The sequence below is a fragment of the Syngnathus leptorhynchus genome, chromosome 1, assembly GCF_054491065.1.
Source record: "Syngnathus leptorhynchus isolate UIUO chromosome 1, UIUO_Slep, whole genome shotgun sequence".
Classification (NCBI taxonomy): Eukaryota; Metazoa; Chordata; class Actinopteri; order Syngnathiformes; family Syngnathidae; genus Syngnathus; species Syngnathus leptorhynchus.
The window spans coordinates 18,052,445-18,070,195 of record NC_141195.1 but is presented as its reverse complement, the minus strand read 5'-3'; the positions used below and the strand labels follow the sequence as shown (position 1 = coordinate 18,070,195).

The 17,751-nt window shown below is 39.3% G+C and overlaps 1 protein-coding gene across 13 annotated transcripts in view; it reads left to right on the top strand.

Annotated features, from left to right (window-relative positions):
* Positions 1-15,472, top strand: part of LOC147062454 (rap1 GTPase-activating protein 1-like) — a 43,491-nt gene extending 28,019 nt beyond the window's left edge. For 5 of the 13 annotated variants that reach the window (XR_015066513.1, XR_015066512.1, XR_015066504.1 and 2 more), the window contains 24 exons: positions 523-558; positions 2,103-2,150; positions 2,404-2,442; positions 2,764-2,958; positions 4,133-4,236; positions 4,564-4,642; positions 4,888-4,941; positions 5,466-5,549; positions 6,203-6,303; positions 6,506-6,635; positions 6,764-6,919; positions 7,062-7,133; positions 7,211-7,297; positions 7,387-7,530; positions 9,849-9,983; positions 10,846-10,923; positions 11,554-11,663; positions 11,739-11,858; positions 12,298-12,409; positions 13,155-13,281; positions 13,575-13,654; positions 14,718-14,759; positions 14,872-14,919; positions 15,006-15,472. Coding sequence is in view for 2 of the 13 variants with exons in the window: in XM_085915112.1 (XP_085771238.1) it covers positions 523-558; positions 2,103-2,150; positions 2,404-2,442; positions 2,764-2,958; positions 4,133-4,236; positions 4,564-4,642; positions 4,888-4,941; positions 5,466-5,549; positions 6,203-6,303; positions 6,506-6,635; positions 6,764-6,919; positions 7,062-7,133; positions 7,211-7,297; positions 7,387-7,530; positions 9,849-9,983; positions 10,846-10,923; positions 11,554-11,663; positions 11,739-11,858; positions 12,298-12,409; positions 13,155-13,281; positions 13,575-13,654; positions 14,872-14,880 (2,100 nt within the window). In the remaining 11 variants the exon portion in view is untranslated. The remainder of the gene's footprint in view (positions 1-522; positions 559-2,102; positions 2,151-2,403; positions 2,443-2,763; positions 2,959-4,132; positions 4,237-4,563; positions 4,643-4,887; positions 4,942-5,465; positions 5,550-6,202; positions 6,304-6,505; positions 6,636-6,763; positions 6,920-7,061; positions 7,134-7,210; positions 7,298-7,386; positions 7,531-9,848; positions 9,984-10,845; positions 10,924-11,553; positions 11,664-11,738; positions 11,859-12,297; positions 12,410-13,154; positions 13,282-13,574; positions 13,655-14,717; positions 14,760-14,871; positions 14,920-15,005) is intronic. The other 8 variants (XR_015066517.1, XR_015066514.1, XR_015066507.1 and 5 more) reach the window with 5 other exon arrangements.
* The last annotated feature ends 2,279 nt before the right edge of the window (positions 15,473-17,751 follow it).

Here is a 17,751-nt window from a genome sequence, read left to right as displayed (position 1 = left end):
TGGGGAAAGATCATTTGAGATTGAGGTGCTATGAAATGCTGTCATTTTTTGTTGTTTTTATTTCACCACTTGAACTATCTGAGATGGACCAAATGGTAGAGCACATGGTGCAGCTCCAGCCCGATGGCTTTGTCAAACGACAGGCAGTAGGAAACCAGATTAGATTAGTGGTTGTATTTGTTCAACAGGGGATGGTGTACATGAATGAACATTTCCATAGTGACAGAAAAAGGAAATGCACTTCAGTACTATTTAAGTCACGAGGCAGATTTTCATAGTTAGTCTAACACAGGCTGTCCTGGTGGAAAGGAAGAGTTCATTTAGACTTTAAATCTCAATCAAAAATTCAATCTCAATACCCAATAATTTATTGTTCTACAACATGTTAATCGTACAACATTTTTCACTTTGTCTCCTGAATGGTGCTCAATGGATGCTCACACTAAAAGAGTTGACACGTTGGAAGAGAGAGAAGTAAATTAAGAAGCAGACAACCTAAAATATTTTCTCTCCTCTCTCCAGACTGCTGAGTTATTTGAAATGATTGAAAAGATGCAGGTAAGGCGACACGGCCGTCGCTGCATTTTGCTAATTGTCTAGCTAATTGTCTGAGCTATATGACGTTGCTTTATTAACATTGTTTGTCCCTGCACAGTAAGCTTTTTATCTCACCTCAAAATCCCTCAGACTGGTCTCCGAAGGCTTTCGAGGCGACATTTGTTTTAATCAGACAATCTGGCTCTTGACAAACGAACAAGTTGAAAATAGACCTCATTTTTCTCTGCCGGTCATCAATTCATATGTTGGCAATCAGTTTAATCATCAAATAATTAAACAAAATATTTGTGTGGTGGTCTTTGATGTCTGGCATAAGAGAATGGGGTTCTTTATAAAGGGTACTTAGACCATTTAATGTAATGAGATTCTAAATAAAGAAAGATAATCAGCTTCGCTTTAGTAAAAGTCTATCCAAGCAATATTTTGTTTTCTACCCCACTTCTCTCCTACTTTGATTAGCTTTCCCAACACAACTTTATTTCCAGAGAAGGAAATAAAATATCCTTGTCTAATTAAAATTTAGAAGAGATTGAAATCTCCAATGGCCAGTATGAAGGCACCGGGATGTTTGAAATGCGTTATGTCACAAACTGAAGTTTCAAGGTAAACAAACATTCAAATCTCCCGTCACGGTTATTTGTCACTCTCACTTCACTCTACTTCGTTTCACCGCCAGCTCTCGTCCCGCTCCATTTCCAATAACGAAGCATATTAGACAAAGAGCTCAAGTTCAACAGACCCTGTATTTTTCAGTCACTAAACTTCTGCAGCAAAAGAGCTGCCATTTTTTTTCAAAATGGCCAAGCACAATGCAAAAAAACAAAAAAGGCTGGAACGTGCCTAATAAGGGAGAAAGGAGCGCAAGTTGCAAACAGGCTACCAGTGAATGTGATGTCCAAAAATGCTGAAACCAGTCTAAACCAGTATAGGTCAATGCGCAACAAACATTAAATGACAAAAAGAGTGGAAAAGTACAAATTAAGGAGAAAATTAGCAAGGCTTTTGTAACAGGCTGCCAATACACAAGCACCTCTTCCATCTGCCTTTTTTGTTTTTTTCTATAACAACTGCATCGTAGTCAACTGTTTCTGTAGGCCACTGTTTGCGTCAAGAATTATGATGATTATGATCATTACACTTGTTGTAATGTTGTCATTCCCAATGTTGCCGTTGGTTATGTGACCTTCCTTATTTGTCTGCAGCATTCCTGCCCTTTTTTTTTTTCTCTTTGTCACTTCCAACAGATGCTCCAGCGTGGAGGCGTCACTTATCGCAGCATCTTTATAATCCTCTCCCCGGCCTCACTCTTTGCACTTTGCTCTACGGCGCTCTAACAGACTCTTTTGCGTCCTTAACTGCTCCCTGGCTGTCAGGATGCTTCCATCTGTCTCTCCCTGACTTTTATTTTTATTTTTGCTAAGTCGCCCGCTGTGCATCCTTCGAGTACACCGCCTTGTCATTTTGTTCCCTGTGTCGCTTTTGTGTTTGAATTGACTTTGATAAATGACTTGTCGCTCGTCTGTTTTTGTTTCTTCATCTCGCAGGGGAACAGGATGGATGAGCAGAGATGCACCTTTCCACCCACACTCAAGGTATGATTTTTCATGCAGACGGCACTCTATAAATCATAAACAGAGAACATAGTTCATCCTTTAAAGTCATTTTTCAGTCAGTTGTTCTAATTCATGATTCTCTGGTCCGGTGCAAACATTATTAGAACCACAAGTTTACAAGTTTCCCAGTCCAAAACAAATGAGGGGGAAAAAATGCAATGTGTCAATGAATACTGTTAATTTGCTATTTATTCTTGTTTGTCTTCACGATGAATTTTTGATGACACACCAGACCGAGGAGGACTACATTCCCTATCCAAGTGTCCATGAGGTACGGTGCAACACGTCCATCCCTGGTGCTAGTGTAGGATTAGAAATAATGTTGGTGATTTAGTTTTTTTAAATACTTTTCAAAGGTTTAAAGTGTTTAGATAAAAGCATGAAACTATTTTTCATCTAATCAATAACCGTGGCGTGTCATAAAATATGTACATGGGCACGTTACTGTATTTTGTGTTGGGTCGTGTTTGTGGATCCCTGCATGACAAACACATGATAAAGTTAACTGTTTATTAAAAACAGCTGACTTGTTAGCAAGTCTCATTTCTGTCCCCTTTATTGGCTTTTTAACTTTGTTGACATGTTGTGACAGGTTTTGGGAAGGAAGAGTCCCTTTCCTCTCATCCTTTTGCCACAGTTTGGTGGTTACTGGATTGAGGGAACAAATCACGAGCTGGATAATAATCCGGACCCATCGGAGCCGCTGCAAACTTTGTCCCCGGACACCCGCACAAAGCTGGAATGTAACACAACGGCCACATTCTACCGCAAACACTTTCTGGCAAAGGTTTGTCAATAGTATTGCAAATGTTTGGAAATTCAATCTGAGGCTAAGGAATAGCATCGACGTTGCGGTGCTATTAAATGAGAGATATTTGAAAAGAAACGGTGCAGCAACACATGTCAACAGACAATCTAACAATACTCAGGTATATTTTCACCCTGATTAGAATGACGGTTTTGTTGCGTACTGATGAGCTGAGTGAGGAGTTGCGACATAAAGAATCGCACTTGAGCTCTAGACAGCTTGTCTGCAAAAATTATTTAACATTACTGTGGATTACTGCACCAATTACTGTAGTTGAGCCAAGCTTTTCTTTGTTTCTATTGTATTATTGCTTGGTGGCCAAGTTGAGCACACCACAAAGAGCCATCATGAATTAATCATGATGTACACACTATTTAATTATTTAGTTGCTATATGTTTTCATAACATACAATATTATCCAATATTTAATATTTTATGCAATTATTTTACTCGATTATATAAGATTTATAATATAAGCATATGTTGTATACAGTATAATATATATGCCTCATGTACTGTTTTCCAACTAATTAAACACATTACAAATATTTTTAGGAGGGACTGATTAATGGTATTTCGATTCATTTCAATGGAGAAAGATGATTTCAGTCACCACTACTCAAAAACTGCTCAATATACACCTTACAATTGCACTTCCTGCACAAATGAGCAAAATCATCCTCATGGAGGACTCCGCAATCAATTTCACTTTGTGCTCATTACAATAGGCTAATGACTAAGCAACTGTCTGGCATCAAACAGTCTCAATGTGCATTTTTCTGTACTTGGAGAAGTGGATTCACATTAAGCCTCACCACCTGCTCTTCAATATGAACAAATTTGATCAGGGTTTGGATGCTGTGCAAAGTGTGTGTGTGTGTGTGTGTGTGTGTGTGTGTGTGTGTGTGTGTGTGTGTGTGTGTGTGTGTGTGTGTGTGTGTGTGTGTGTGTGTGTGTGTGTGTGTGTGTGTGTGTGCTTGTGTGTGCTTGTGTGTGCTTGTGTGTGTGTGTGTGTGTGCTTGTGTGTGCTTGTGTGTGCTTGTGTGTGCTTGTGTGTGCTTGTGTGTGCTTGTGTGTGCTTGTGCGTGGGTGTGTGCTTGTGTTTCAGGGAATGATATTTACTAATGACCGTAACCTTGCACTGTGCCCTCAGGAACACTTTAATTACTATTCAGTGGACAGCGCCCTAGGACATCTGGTGTTCTCTTTAAAATACGACGTGATCGGTGACCAGGAGCATCTCCGACTAATGCTTAGGTAACACATACACGCTGCACTGCAGAGTTCAATTGGTCAGAAGAAGTCCAATCATCAGCCTTAAAATGTTCAGTATTGAGTCCATCAACGCATCCCCCCCCCTAGCAATGTTATCACAAAAGTCATAAAGCATGAGAGAGTGTCAACAGAAGTGTCATTTCCACAGTAGGGCAACAGATGGACTATTTAGGCCAGTGAGTGGGTGGGGATGAGCAAGAGGGGAAGGGTGGGGAAGTTTGATAATGGCCTGTCCCGGATCCTCCATTACATTTGAGAAATGTTATATGACTTGTTATTTATGTGAGGTTTATTTTATGACTTGACCAGGACCAAGCAAAAAACATACCACGATGTCATCCCCATATCTTGCCTGACTGAGTTTCCCAATGTGGTCCAAATGGCCAAGGTGAGTCTTTGAGTTAAAGGGACAGCGTGTGGAATTTGTATTTTGCCATCTAGTGGTGAAATAATAAAGTGTAACGACCAAAATGTAGCAAACACTAGACATATGATTATATATATATTTTTTAAATGTATGTTGATGTATATATTTTTTTAATGAACATTGAAAAATCAAAACATTCTACGCACCGTTCATTTAAGAATGCAACAGTACGGCAAATGTGACATTTTCTGGTTATTTTTCCCCAGCTCGTCTGTGAGGAAGTCAACGTGGACCGCTTCTTCCCAGTGCTTTATCCAAAAGTAAGTGAAATTCCTGTAAAGATCAAATAAATTATGATGTAAAATGAGTCCGCAAACCTCTCAGTGTGGCCGCTGCCAACTATCTATCAAATATCATTTCTATGACCTGAAAAAAACGATACAACTTCATCAGGCATCTTTATGATGCCTTTACAGACCTACCGCTGTCAAGTCAGACTTGAAAAATAAAAATCACCATCTCCTCGCTCTTCCATCTTCCTCTGCATGACGTTTGCTCAATCACAGCTAGGAATGGATCCCGAATTCTGTACTTTTATCGGTACAGACCGATTGGGGTCGGTACTACTAGATGCCCAAGTGATTCACTGGGTGCTGCTTTAAACCTGCTCAAAAACAACAGTAAAACAAAAATCATGAAAAAGAGTTCACGGTAGCTCCACAATTGAGTCCTTGAGTTGTCCGTCTTTGCACAGTTTCAGAAAGCATGTGTAATGTAGAATTTAGAAACAAAACTGTTTATTCTCTTTTTCGGTCCCACAAGTCTCTTGGTGCTCTTTTAACAGGCCTCGCGACTTATTGTGACATTTGATGAGCACGTCATAAGCAACAACTTCAAGTTTGGGGTCATTTATCAAAAGTTTGGACAGGTAAGAGATTCATCTTAAATCGAAGTTGTCGTTGCTGTTCGGCAGTTTTACAAATATATTTAATATATTCTTTAGGAAAAAAAAAAAACCTTGTCAAGAAAATCACCCCCTAGGCCAACCACTCCATAATATTTTAATGTTGGTACATGAAAGAGCTGTGTCCTTTTTTTCGGTGGTACTCTGTATTAAAACACGAACAAACCACTTCCCATGCAAAGTAAGAATAATGAAGCTCGTGTTGTAAATTCAAATTCCATTTCCTCAAGCAACGCTCAGTGCTTCCATCTTAATGATGGCGTTCAGCACAACTGCTTTCAGTAATCCTTTACGCCCTTTCGTCTACTCTGTTGGGTGCGGAAGATTACTCGTAACTTCACATGACAAATCATTTTTGAAGGTTCATAGTGTCTTCTTAAGTTTACGATTAGTCAAATAAATTGGACTAACCTTTGACAAAAACTCAAATTACAATTGGACACATTCCATTGGAATGGATGAAAAGCATTGGTAACCGACACACATTTTTAGTTCTCAATACAAATTGTATCATATTGCACTCAATGTTTTGAAGACTTCTAAGATGAAAACTACATTCTAGTTTCATACATGTTTACACTGAACATTCCCTTAAAGTTCCCATTTTTTTGACGCAGACTTCAGAGGAGGAGTTATTTGGCAATAACCAAGAGAGTCCTGCCTTTGTGGAATTCCTGGAGTTTCTTGGGGAGAAAATTGAGCTTCACCACTTTAAAGGGTAATCATGACTTGAAAGCATTTAATGACATATATTGATTTGTCGGCCATTATTTGTCTGCAATAATGGTTCGAGCTTGAATCATATCTTTTAGCATTAAAAACAAAACACTTATATGCGATACATTTGAATTGAATCATTATTGAAGTCTTTTTTTTTCTCTATTTAAATGCAGTATTCATGTTCAAACTGTGTGTGTTAGATTCCGTGGAGGCTTGGACGTGACTCACGGCCAGACTGGCACTGAATCCATCTACTGCAACTATGGCAATAAAGAGGTCATGTTCCACGTGTCTACAAAGCTGCCTTACACCGAGGGGGACACGCAGCAGGTACTGTAATACGATACTGACACACCTTTGTGTGGTCACCCTGTGAGTTCTTGGTGCAGTCATTTTTTGGATGTTGTCAGCTAGAGAAGCACATGGGCGATCCATTTGCTGTCTCTCTCTTGTTACAGTTACAGCGAAAACGGCATATAGGCAACGACATTGTGGCAATTGTATTCCAAGAAGAAAATACTCCCTTTGTGCCAGATATGATCGCCTCCAACTTCCTTCATGGCTACGTTGTGGTCCAAGTGGTCAATCCGTGTTCAGACAATGTTCTTTACAAGGTAAATAACCTTCTTTACCTTATACTCAACGATAATGATGGTACTTATGGCTTTAAAAGCGAAGCATGGAGAGTCTCTGTCACAACAATGCATGAGTGCCGTCAATGAAAAAATTTGCGTGATTTTTCACGTTAAAACTTAGGTGTCCGTGACAGCACGGGATGACGTACCTTTCTTCGGTCCTGCCCTCCCAAACCCTGCCGTCTTCAAAAAAGTAAGAAAGTAACAACTTGTATATGAGGACTGTCATGTTAGCATATACGTTTTGTCAGATCTAGCATTTTCTTACAGGGCCCTGAATTCCATGAATTCCTTTTCACAAAACTCATCAATGCTGAATACGCCTGCTATAAAGCTGAAAAGTTTGCAAAGTTAGAGGTGGGTCTCACTTTCTCATTGTTTGATGTTCTTTTGTGCTAAAAATGACAAGCGTGTGCTTTGCGCGTGCGTGCGCACGCCTGAGTTAGGAGCGAACGAGGTCAGCCTTGTTGGAAACGCTTTACGAGGAGCTACACGTGAACAGCCAGGCCATGATGGGTGTCGGGGGAGATGAAGACAAGTTGGAGAATGGCGGCGGCGGCGGCGGAGGCGGCTTCTTTGAGTCATTCAAGGTAACTGTCGAGGCGGGAGCAGATGTTTCCAACAAATAATCTGGCTTCCTTTTCAAATGATGCTGCCTCTGAAAAAAATGTACACCAAGGACAGGAATAGTTTGGTATTCTTGGAAATGTGTTGAAATTGACTAAATGCTTTTCTCAGTATGTGGAAACTGCTTTTCCTGCAGTTGTGCCTTGAGATATGAGTTGAAGCTGTGAAATATAAAAGCTTAGTTGATTATTTTGTTTGCTGTATTTTGGCTCTCTCTGTACCCATGTTCTGTTTATTAATCAGAATTAGTTAATGTCGTGAGCTTTCCCATTGCAACAATTATGTGACAACTAAGCTGTGAGCTTTAGCTATTGTTACCTAAATGAATGGAAATAGGAATTAATCCTCTCGAACCTCAAAATTTAAAAAATATTTCGTTTTTTCATAGAAAAAATTTCGCCACACAGTATTGTACTTTATACAATGATACAGTAATGAGATAATTCAATGGAAAATCATTTTTGCCAGATTTTTTGCTTCAATTAAGTATAGACAGTAAACAATGTTCTTATAATAATAATAATAATAATTTGTTTTCAATAATAACTAGATAATTTATCATTGATGATATTATCAACAATTGTTATTGATAATATTAAATCATGATTTTTTTTTAAATGAAAATTACAACATTGACATCGTGCTGTTCCTTCTGTATATCACTTGAGGGAAATATAAAACAGTCATGAAAAAGAAGTCACATTTCTCAGCCCGACATATACATGACATTCGTTAACCTATTTATGGCATTTTCTCTTTGTTAGAATTAATTATGGCATCATCTAAATCTATGTGGTTATTTTGAATCCCATCTTTCTTCAGCTGAATGACAGCCCACTTGTATCTCAAGGCACCACTGTACTTTGACAAACTGGCATGGAAAAAAAAAAAACGTTTAAAACGACAACTGAACATGACACAAAATGTTGTTGTTGAATGTAATCAGAGGGATCCCACTTGTTTGACTGATAGGAAACTTGCATTTGTCTTCTGTTCGCCTTCTCTGTGGCTGTTAAACTGTTCTTTAATGACTATGACGACTTTAGCAGGAAGACGCTCTGTTCCGCTGCGTCACGCCACTCTCGCCTTCCCATGCTTCCTTGCTTTCTACGTGCTTTTCACCTCCAGATGTGTCTGCTTCTCCATGCTACGCCTGCACATCAACACACTTGGCTTTTTCCCGCAAAGTGCCACTTTCCCCTCGCTTCCTTTTCGAGCTCACTAAACATCTTGTGAGCCACCTGCGAGCACCGAGACGTAACAGTTGCTTCTTTTTTTTTGTCAGGGTATATTAACAACCAGGCAAGGATGAAACAATATCAACAATTTGGAAACTGATTCAGTTACTGGTGCGGTTATTGTTTTCCGAAGTAGAGGTGGAAGTTTACAAATGTCTTGTTAAAATCAATCTGTTGTCATGAATACTGCCGACAGCTGGCATTACAGGATTTTAAGTGAAAAAGCTCCGGCCTCCCTTTGTGGCGTCTGCATGTTCTCCCCGTGCTTGCGTGGGTTTCTTTCCCCCACATTCCAAAAATATGCATGATAGGGGTGGATTGACCACTTCAAATTGTCCCTAGGTGTGATTGTAAGCGTGAACAGTTGTTTGTCTACGTTTGTGTGCCCTGGCGACCAGTTCAGGGTGTCCCTCGCTTACTGGTCTGCTAAGATAGGCTCCAGCATGCCCGAGACCCTCGTGAGGAGAAGCGGTTTGGAAGATGAACGAATGAATAAAACACAATTTGCTCCTTATTTCAAGAGCTGAGAAGCAAGTTTTTCATTTCAACTTAAAGTCACGATATACGTACGACATCTACGATGTCACTTCAACATACTTTGTCCTTCCCTGGCACCCAGATGGAGCAACAGCAATGCTTTTTATTAGACATGGCTTTGGCCTGAGCGCAATAGCAGTGAATTGGGTCCGTTTTTAGTACTTTTTCAATGCATTTCTAATGTGCATCAATTATGATAATCACCTATATAATAGGGAACGGACCAGCCAGTGAATAGTGAAAATCTGTTCATTATATTTGTAATTTTCATGTCGCACTAAAAAACGTATACATACCATTTGTTGAAAATAATTTTTTCTCCCCATAACATAATGGTGAATATTCGTGATTACAAAATTGGTCAAAATACCAGTGATTATATTATTTGGGCCTTTATGGTGCATCAGACTTTCTAGTGTTGAGGGTCACGCTTTCATCTAGGAGCAATGCCGAGGGGTTGTCGCCATTTCAATGCATGTCCCCCCCCTCCTCGTCTCTCTCCCTAGCGGGTGATACGCAGCAGGAGCCAGTCTATGGACGCCATGGGTTTTACTTTCAAGAAGGCGCACGCGGTGCCCGCTAGCCTCAGCGGAAGCTTTAACCACTGCACACCCGCTGAGAGCCCCAAATTCCCAGGGATAGTAAGTACAGCCCTGCTCCTCCTGGTCTTTGGAGAGCTGCACCTCGGACCCCCCCCACCCTTTGTCCCGTAGAACTATGAGAGCTTGTGCCTTCCCTTCTTCTCACTTGCCTGCTGCACTAACGTCTCACAGAGAAGCGCGGCACGCTCGCTTGATTGAAGCCATGTGCCTCGTGGGGCTCGGTTCTCACTTCACAAGGCTTGCACGTTTGTCCGTGCCATTCAACTCACAGCAGCGGCAGACTTGCATCAGCATGAGGTGATGTCGTGCACCTCCTTAAAGGTGCACCTGAGCATTTTGAATAAGTTGTTTTAGGAATTCATGCATAGCTGAACCAAATATATTTTGTCACAATTTCATTTAAGGGTTAGAATTGAGTGATCCTGTTTAGTAACTCAGGATTTAGCCGATTTTAGCTGAATTTTTTTTTTTTTTTTTTGGGCCACAAGTAATTTATTTTAAAAAGGTGGCAAAAATTTATTTGGTATTTCCAAACGGGTGCATCGCTGTGTTTCACTTCCAGGTTGCCAAACTAACAATAATACTGTTTTGGTGTGAGCCCCAATGTATAACTGCTACTTTGTGTCATCTGCAGCTTTATTTTGTTTTTGTATCTTCTTGTCCTCACAGGCTCACTTATCCGGCTCACCTTTTCTTTCTCTCATCCAGTCTCTTGTGTCAAACCACGCGGAAGAAAAATGATGCCCGCTTTATATTTTGTTTGAACGACACGACTTGCATGGAATCTCATGTATTTGTATATGATCTCATTTTGACCCTTCTTGTCCACTGTCACCATCCCCCCCCCCCCCCCCCCCCCCCCCTTTGTCTCTCTCCATCTCTCTCCTCCTGCCTGGCTCAGTCATTGCTTGTCCCAGGCAAAAGTCCCAGTAAATATGGACGTCGAGGCAGTGCCATAGGAATAGGATCAGTAGAAGAGGTTCATGTTTAATTCTCACTATTTTTCCAAGCAACGCTTGTTCTCTTTGTTGTCTGTCTGCTCGGCACTACTGCACCATGGCCAAGTCCTTGTTCATGCCATCTTTTTAAATAACTTGAAAGAGATCTTATGTAAGTTAAGGATAAATATGACTTTAAGACACCACTGCAAAATGATTTATTTCTACAGTTTAGGTATTTTTATGTACACTTCTGTATAAATGATTCTATTTTTGTTCTGTGCTTGACTTATAAGTTAAGTCCCAAATTTTAAATATGAATACAGTAGTTTATTTTGATGCTTAAAAGCTGAGGGTGCTGTATGGGCACCTTTGGGAAACACAGCTTATTTCATCTTTTTTTTATTTTTTATTCACATTGCAAATGTAATTGCAGCAATACAATACAAAACACTCACATTTGGTACACCTACAACATTTAATAATATTCAAGATGAACTGTTCCAAAAAGAAAATAGTTTTAAGTGTTGATTGATGCTGTCTAATATTTTGGTTGTCTTAATTAGCTGCATGAGAGAGAGTCGTTTTATGAAGAAGCAGATATTTATAATCATATTGTAAAATAATGAGTACTCTAAGTTTGTGATTTCTGTTTCTGTCTTCCCTGGTAGTCTTTGATTATTCCGGGGAAAAGCCCCACCAGGAAAAAGTCTGGTCCCTTCAGCTCCAGGCGAAGTAGTGCCATCGGGATTGAAAATATTCAGGAAGTGCAGGAGAAAAGGTGCAATTTGAATACATAATTTTGGCTCAAGCAGAATCACAGAAGTATTCATATTTCTTGTGTCTGACGGAGTAGCAGAGAGAATTCCCCTAACACCCAAAAGACCCCCGACAGCGGCCACGTCTCTCAGGATCAGAAATCGGACAACTCATCTAATCAGAGCTCACCTGAGGCGCTCACCACCACCAAAAACAGGTATGACCTCTGATCTTGGTGGAGTCAGGTATCTTTTTTTTTTGGGCCACCAAAATTAAAATTGGTATTAAATCGCTACCTATTATAGGCTACCTTAATCAGTGTCAGTACAATGGCCTTGTCCGTTACACTACATGTTACTCAAACATTTCGATTTTCTACTCGATTTCCTTATAGTCGAAGTAGTTTTTTTTTGGGCCATGTAGTGAAAAAGACTTGCTTTGGAAATAGGATTGCTAATGAAAATTGATTCATTTGTCAAGTCTTAACATAGTCATTTGATTTTATGTTCAACTAAAAAAACAAAAACGCAAAGAAATCTCACATAAGCATCATTTGGATTTTTCGATTTTGGATTTCCACCATAAAATGGAAAAAGCAAATGATGATGAGGCAATCTTGTGGTTGAACGGAACATGTTGTTTTTTTTGTGCGGCAGGGCCCCATCCATCCCCGAGGCCAATGACCTTTCACGCTCCTCGTCAAACGCTAGCAGCTTTGCCAGCGTGGTGGAGGAAAATGAGGCGGTGGAGGATTATGACACTGGCATGGTGAGTTCTGGGTTCCTTATGCAGCAAAAGGATGGAAAAAAAAGTTTTAAGAAACTACATTTTAGAAAGGTACGCCATTCAAACAAGCATTTGGTTCATACTCATAATTAGACATCCATGAACAATAATAAATCCGTTTCACCTTACCTCCCTAAAAAAAAAAACATTTTAGCTGGTATGTGCTTTCTAATAGGAAAAATAGCTCTCGATGATAATAATATCCTTTATATGCTGTAAACATAAAATAAATAATACAATGTACACAACTAAATTGGTTTTGCATCATTGATTGTAATTTGGCGTCTTGGCCACCTGGGGCTGAATAATACAGATGTATGAATAAACGTTGACACAATCAAAATTACTTGGTGAGCGGCAGTGATGTTAATTGCAGAGGATAGAGAAAATGTGCCTGCGAGTATTGTAATATTGTCTGTCGACATGTGTTGACGCACCATTTGTGCTCAAATAGCCATTGCTTGAAAGGTTTCAACAGCTCGACCCAGATGCTATTTACTAGCCCCGTCTCTTGTGTTTTGGATTGTTTGTAAGAATTAGGTCATTCAGCCTTTCTGAGGGCCAAGCCATGTGGCTGTTTTGAATACACAAGGTGTCTTAATGTTTAGTTTGATCGTAAATTTCAACTTGGAACAGCATTTAAAAGCTTGAAGCCTCTTTTTGAAGAATTGTTCAGTGCATTTCACCTGATGTGCGTGTTGCTTGTGACCTGTGACCCATCGGTTAGGAGAGTTTGTCATCTGCCGGGACACCACACAAGCGGGATTCTCTCACATACAGCACGTGGCTGGACGACAGTGCGAGCAGCGCCAGCACCAACAGTCGCGGCAGCTCGCCAGGTGTGAATATTAAATGTATTGGCATTTTATTATTGGCATTTTCAAGGGCAAATTTGTTTGGGTTTTTTTTTTCATTCATTTTACATGCAACACTTCATCTTGACAGTCATTTGAAAAAAAATTTTTTGCAAATGTATATAAAAACGTATCAATTTTCAGAATGTTTTCTCAATAGTTTGTCCCAATTGGTTTGCACCATCACAAAACGTGCAAAAGATCTAGTGCTGTGATTACTTTCCGGGCACACTGTACTGTATGGGAGAGCAGGAGGAGAAATAATGCTATGTGTGTGCTAATCAATTGCTCAGGTCCTGCCAAAAGTGAGCGGGGGAAAGGAACAGACATCCGCATCAAACTCGAGCGACCTCACGAACATCAGTCGTCATCGGTGAGTCTACTCGGTCTTATTCTTTGCCAATATTCAAATTAATCCGGCAAAAGATGTGAGGGGAATCCCGATTTGAATTCCACCAACAGAAATCTCAGTTAATTAATCCGTCCCTAATTTATTACGTTAATTCTATCAGATTTTTTTTTTGCTTTAACAACTCAAGTTGTTGAAATGTAAATTTCGTTCCGTCTCCCATGGAAACAATTTAGTTTTTGTCAAATGGTCTTTCCAATTGACACTTTGCGCATTCAAACTACAAAAAGACCAAAATCATCTTCCAATCCATTTTGTATGTTTCATCAATGGTACTGCCTTGTTGAAATGACATGTCACAGATTTGTTTACAAGGAAGAATCTTGAGCTTTTGCCACCCGGAAATGCTGCATATGCAACGTCATGATGAAAATGTTCACAGTACGCAGTGGTACCTTGAGATATGAATTGAATCTGTTTCGTCGCTATATTTGTAATTCAAAGCAACCATATCTCAGATCCTCTTATCTTATTGAAATGAATGGAAATGACATTAGTCTGTTGACTAAAATACTTGGAGTGTTATTTTTAATTAGGAAAGTCACACTCCATTATACTCTTCCTCATTTAAAAAAAAAAAAAAGTAATAACATAATAAAAAAGAATGGAAACAATCTATGCATCATAATTACATGCGTTTATTCATTTTTTTATGTACTGCTTCATTTGATGTGCCTGCCTCGGGCACCAGGGGCAGTATAAGATGTCGTTCAGATGCAAACATTTAAGAATAGTATCACAACTAATGTGACTTTGTAAGCTGCTGCAGTAGTAGTTATTCCTTTCAGAAGATAAATAATCTATGCTTTTGGGTATTGACATATTTTCTGTCTACATGTGTTGTTACACTGTTGATGTTCAAATATCCATTGCCTTAAGGGGTATTGCGTGCTGACTGTCCATGCTAAATTTTGGCCAGTCAATGACGTTTTCCATTGTGTGGCAGCATTAAGCTAGAGGACTTAAAGACAAAGCTGTATGCTTGTTTTAAATATGCAACATGTAATTTTCTCTTTTTTTTTTTTTGTTGAGTTGAGTTCACTGCCATCGTACAGCGCTCGTATCTCAGGTTTGTGCTCGCAAGCCACAGCAAAAACAAATTGAAAAAAGTCACTTGTATCTCAAGGCACCGCTGTCAGTCGAGTCTTGCTCTCATTGTGCTTTAATTATTTTTTGTGCAGAACTGTTAGCTCGTCCCACCTGCTCGCATTGCGGATTTCCATCTTCAGGTTGGATCGTCATTCCATTAGACTGTTTTTTTTTGTGTGTGTGTGCAACTTTTGGCTTACGATTGTGTTTTTCTCCTGTTCCAAAGCATTCCCATCAATCACAGTCCCTCCGGGAGATGAGCCAGTGCAGGCGTTGGCTATGACCGATGTGCCGAACACAGGAGAAAAGCAACAAGCAACGGGCACGGTTCCTCACCCGACAGCTGCTCGGTGAAGGTTGCAGCATGCCACATTCACGTATGGCGAGAGACGCGCCAGGAGGGCCAAACTTTGGCACAGTGTGATTTCGTGGCACTCGTTTCTTTGTCACTGAGGTGTGAATGTGCACTCATGGTTCCCGCAACCTGTTCTGTCTTGATGCGTAACACGTTTGACTTTGTGTTCTTGAACGTTCTGACTCCACAGGGTAAGAAGGGGGCTGTGAAAATCGGTGTCAAAATGATCGTGCAGGTTTTAATCTGATTTAATTCATATTCTTCAATTTTTAAAAGGGACAGTGTACAATAATTAACACTGTAATAAATGTGAAGTCACTCGTTAGCTGAAAGGCTAGTTTTTGTCTGCAGTCTCTTTGCCTTATGTTACTGGATATCCTAGAATCAATAAAATAAGAGTATATTATCAATAAAAGAAGTTATTGAAATCCACAGACAAATAGCCAAACTGGTTTTCCAGCATTATAGCTATACAGTGGTGCCTTGAGACAAGTTATCTTACTTATTTCAAGAGGCAAGTTGTAATTTGGGTGATTTTTTTTCTTCTTTGGCAAATTCTAGTAATATTAAAGCGGCTTATTATATATCACACCAAGCGTTAGCTTTGACTCTTCATTTGTCTGTATTGTACTGCCTCCTGGCGGCCAAGGTGGTCACTTCAGCGAAAGCAGTAGAGCGTATTGAATTGAAGCATTAAGTTATGACGCGCTGAACTGTTTACCTATTTATATTCCTTGTAATTATGCTACTGCTCTTTTGTTTTATGATATTATAGAGTGCTATTTTTCTGATGAGAAAACATTTTCGGGGGTTCGGGAGGCCATCCATTTCAATGGGGAGAGATAATTATAGATACGAGTGGTCATGGAAATAATCAAACTTGTATTTTAAGGCACCACTGTATTACTTTTCACATCTGCCCCTTATTTCATGGACTCAAACCTCCTGCAGCCAACGAGTCGGTGCAGTACAGCTAATATGTGCTGTTTGGAATTTGGAAGCATGCACCAGTGACTTGTTTTAATGCTTTGTGTTTCTTGACCACTTTTTATTTAATTTTCCAGTTTGGTTTTCTTTGAATGTTTTATTTATTTATTGATTGAGTTGATTCTGGAGTGACCGTCCATCTAGATGTTTTGAACTGTGAAACACTTCAGGGGTCAACTCCTTACTCAGTACAAGAAATTTAAAACAATTAATTTTTATTGGCTTTGAAGTTGGAAAAAAATGCTCCAAATTCAACTGCTGATTACCCCAAAAAAAAAAAAATGGGGGTTGCAAAATTTAAAAAGGCTTGACCAAATCAACAGTGCATTATTGTTCAGCTCTGTACATTTAAAATTGTATTTTGGAGAGCTTTTGGATATTGATTCCCAATAATTTTCTGGCTATTGTGTAAAAGGGAGGATCTGTACATTATCTGGATTATTTCAGTTGCCTTACCACAAACAACTATAGTTCATGAAGCAAATGTTTGTTGTTGTTTTTATTGTAAATAAATCCCATGCTACGTTGGTTTGCGTTGGTCAGTGTATTCTTATTGGCGCGTTTAATATCAGCTGTCAAATATGCGTCCATATTGGGAAGAAAAATGCATCTTACTCAGTTGTGCCACATGGAAGATGCCATGCAGTTTAAATGGGAGAACGGAAAAAAAAAGCAGACTCATGAAACATTTCCAGCATGTATTCAAATTCACTGTGGCCCGCTACCTACAATACAACTTCCGTTTGCAAGTCATCTCAATTCCGTTTTCTGGCAACCAAAAAAAGGTCATCACACATGGAGATAACAGCATACAACCCTAACTTTCAAACATAATGGTAAATCCTACATCTATTTGGATTGAAAATGTTATTGCTATGTTAAAAAACATAATGGGTGGAAGTCCCAGGTTTTAAACCATTAACCTAGTTTGAAACAAATATTTGTAAAAATATTTGAGTAAGTAGAGTTGGGCGAAAATATGCACAAAATGAGTTCTTGCATAAAATGTGTTTCTGTTCAGCAGTTTAGAGCCAATTTTGAATGGGATTTTTTTAAATGTAATTTAGCCATTTAAACCTGGATGTGGGTTGGGGATTCACTGTACCATATGTAGTTAATGTTGTAGTTGAGCAGTGGATCTTTTCTATATGCATTTGAAGATTAAAATAAATGTCGATACGCTTGTGCTCATTGGTTCAATAAAAAAACCCAATATGTGTGCATAATGCCCATCTTAAAATTGGTATTTTTGTCATACATCTGTTTGGGAAGTGCATAATCCTATTGTGGCCCACTTTATTGTTGAAGTTTCCCTGGCTCAAGGTATATTTGCTCTCTATAGTATAGTGTAAAAAAACAAAAGTATAGAGTCCAGTAAATTTTACTCCCAAATAAATAAATAAATAAATAAATAAATAAATAAATAAATAAAAAGATGGGAAGAGAATGCGGGGCACCTCACATCAAAAGAAAAAAACAAAACAAAACAAAACATTAAAAAAATATATGGATAAGCGAGTCTGCGGGCGTCCAGTACACTGTACCTCTGATTGCGTGCCATTCAATTTGTCACCAGCAGACGGCAGTAACGCGCCATGTACGCGTTATCACGTCAAGCAAAACGCAGAAT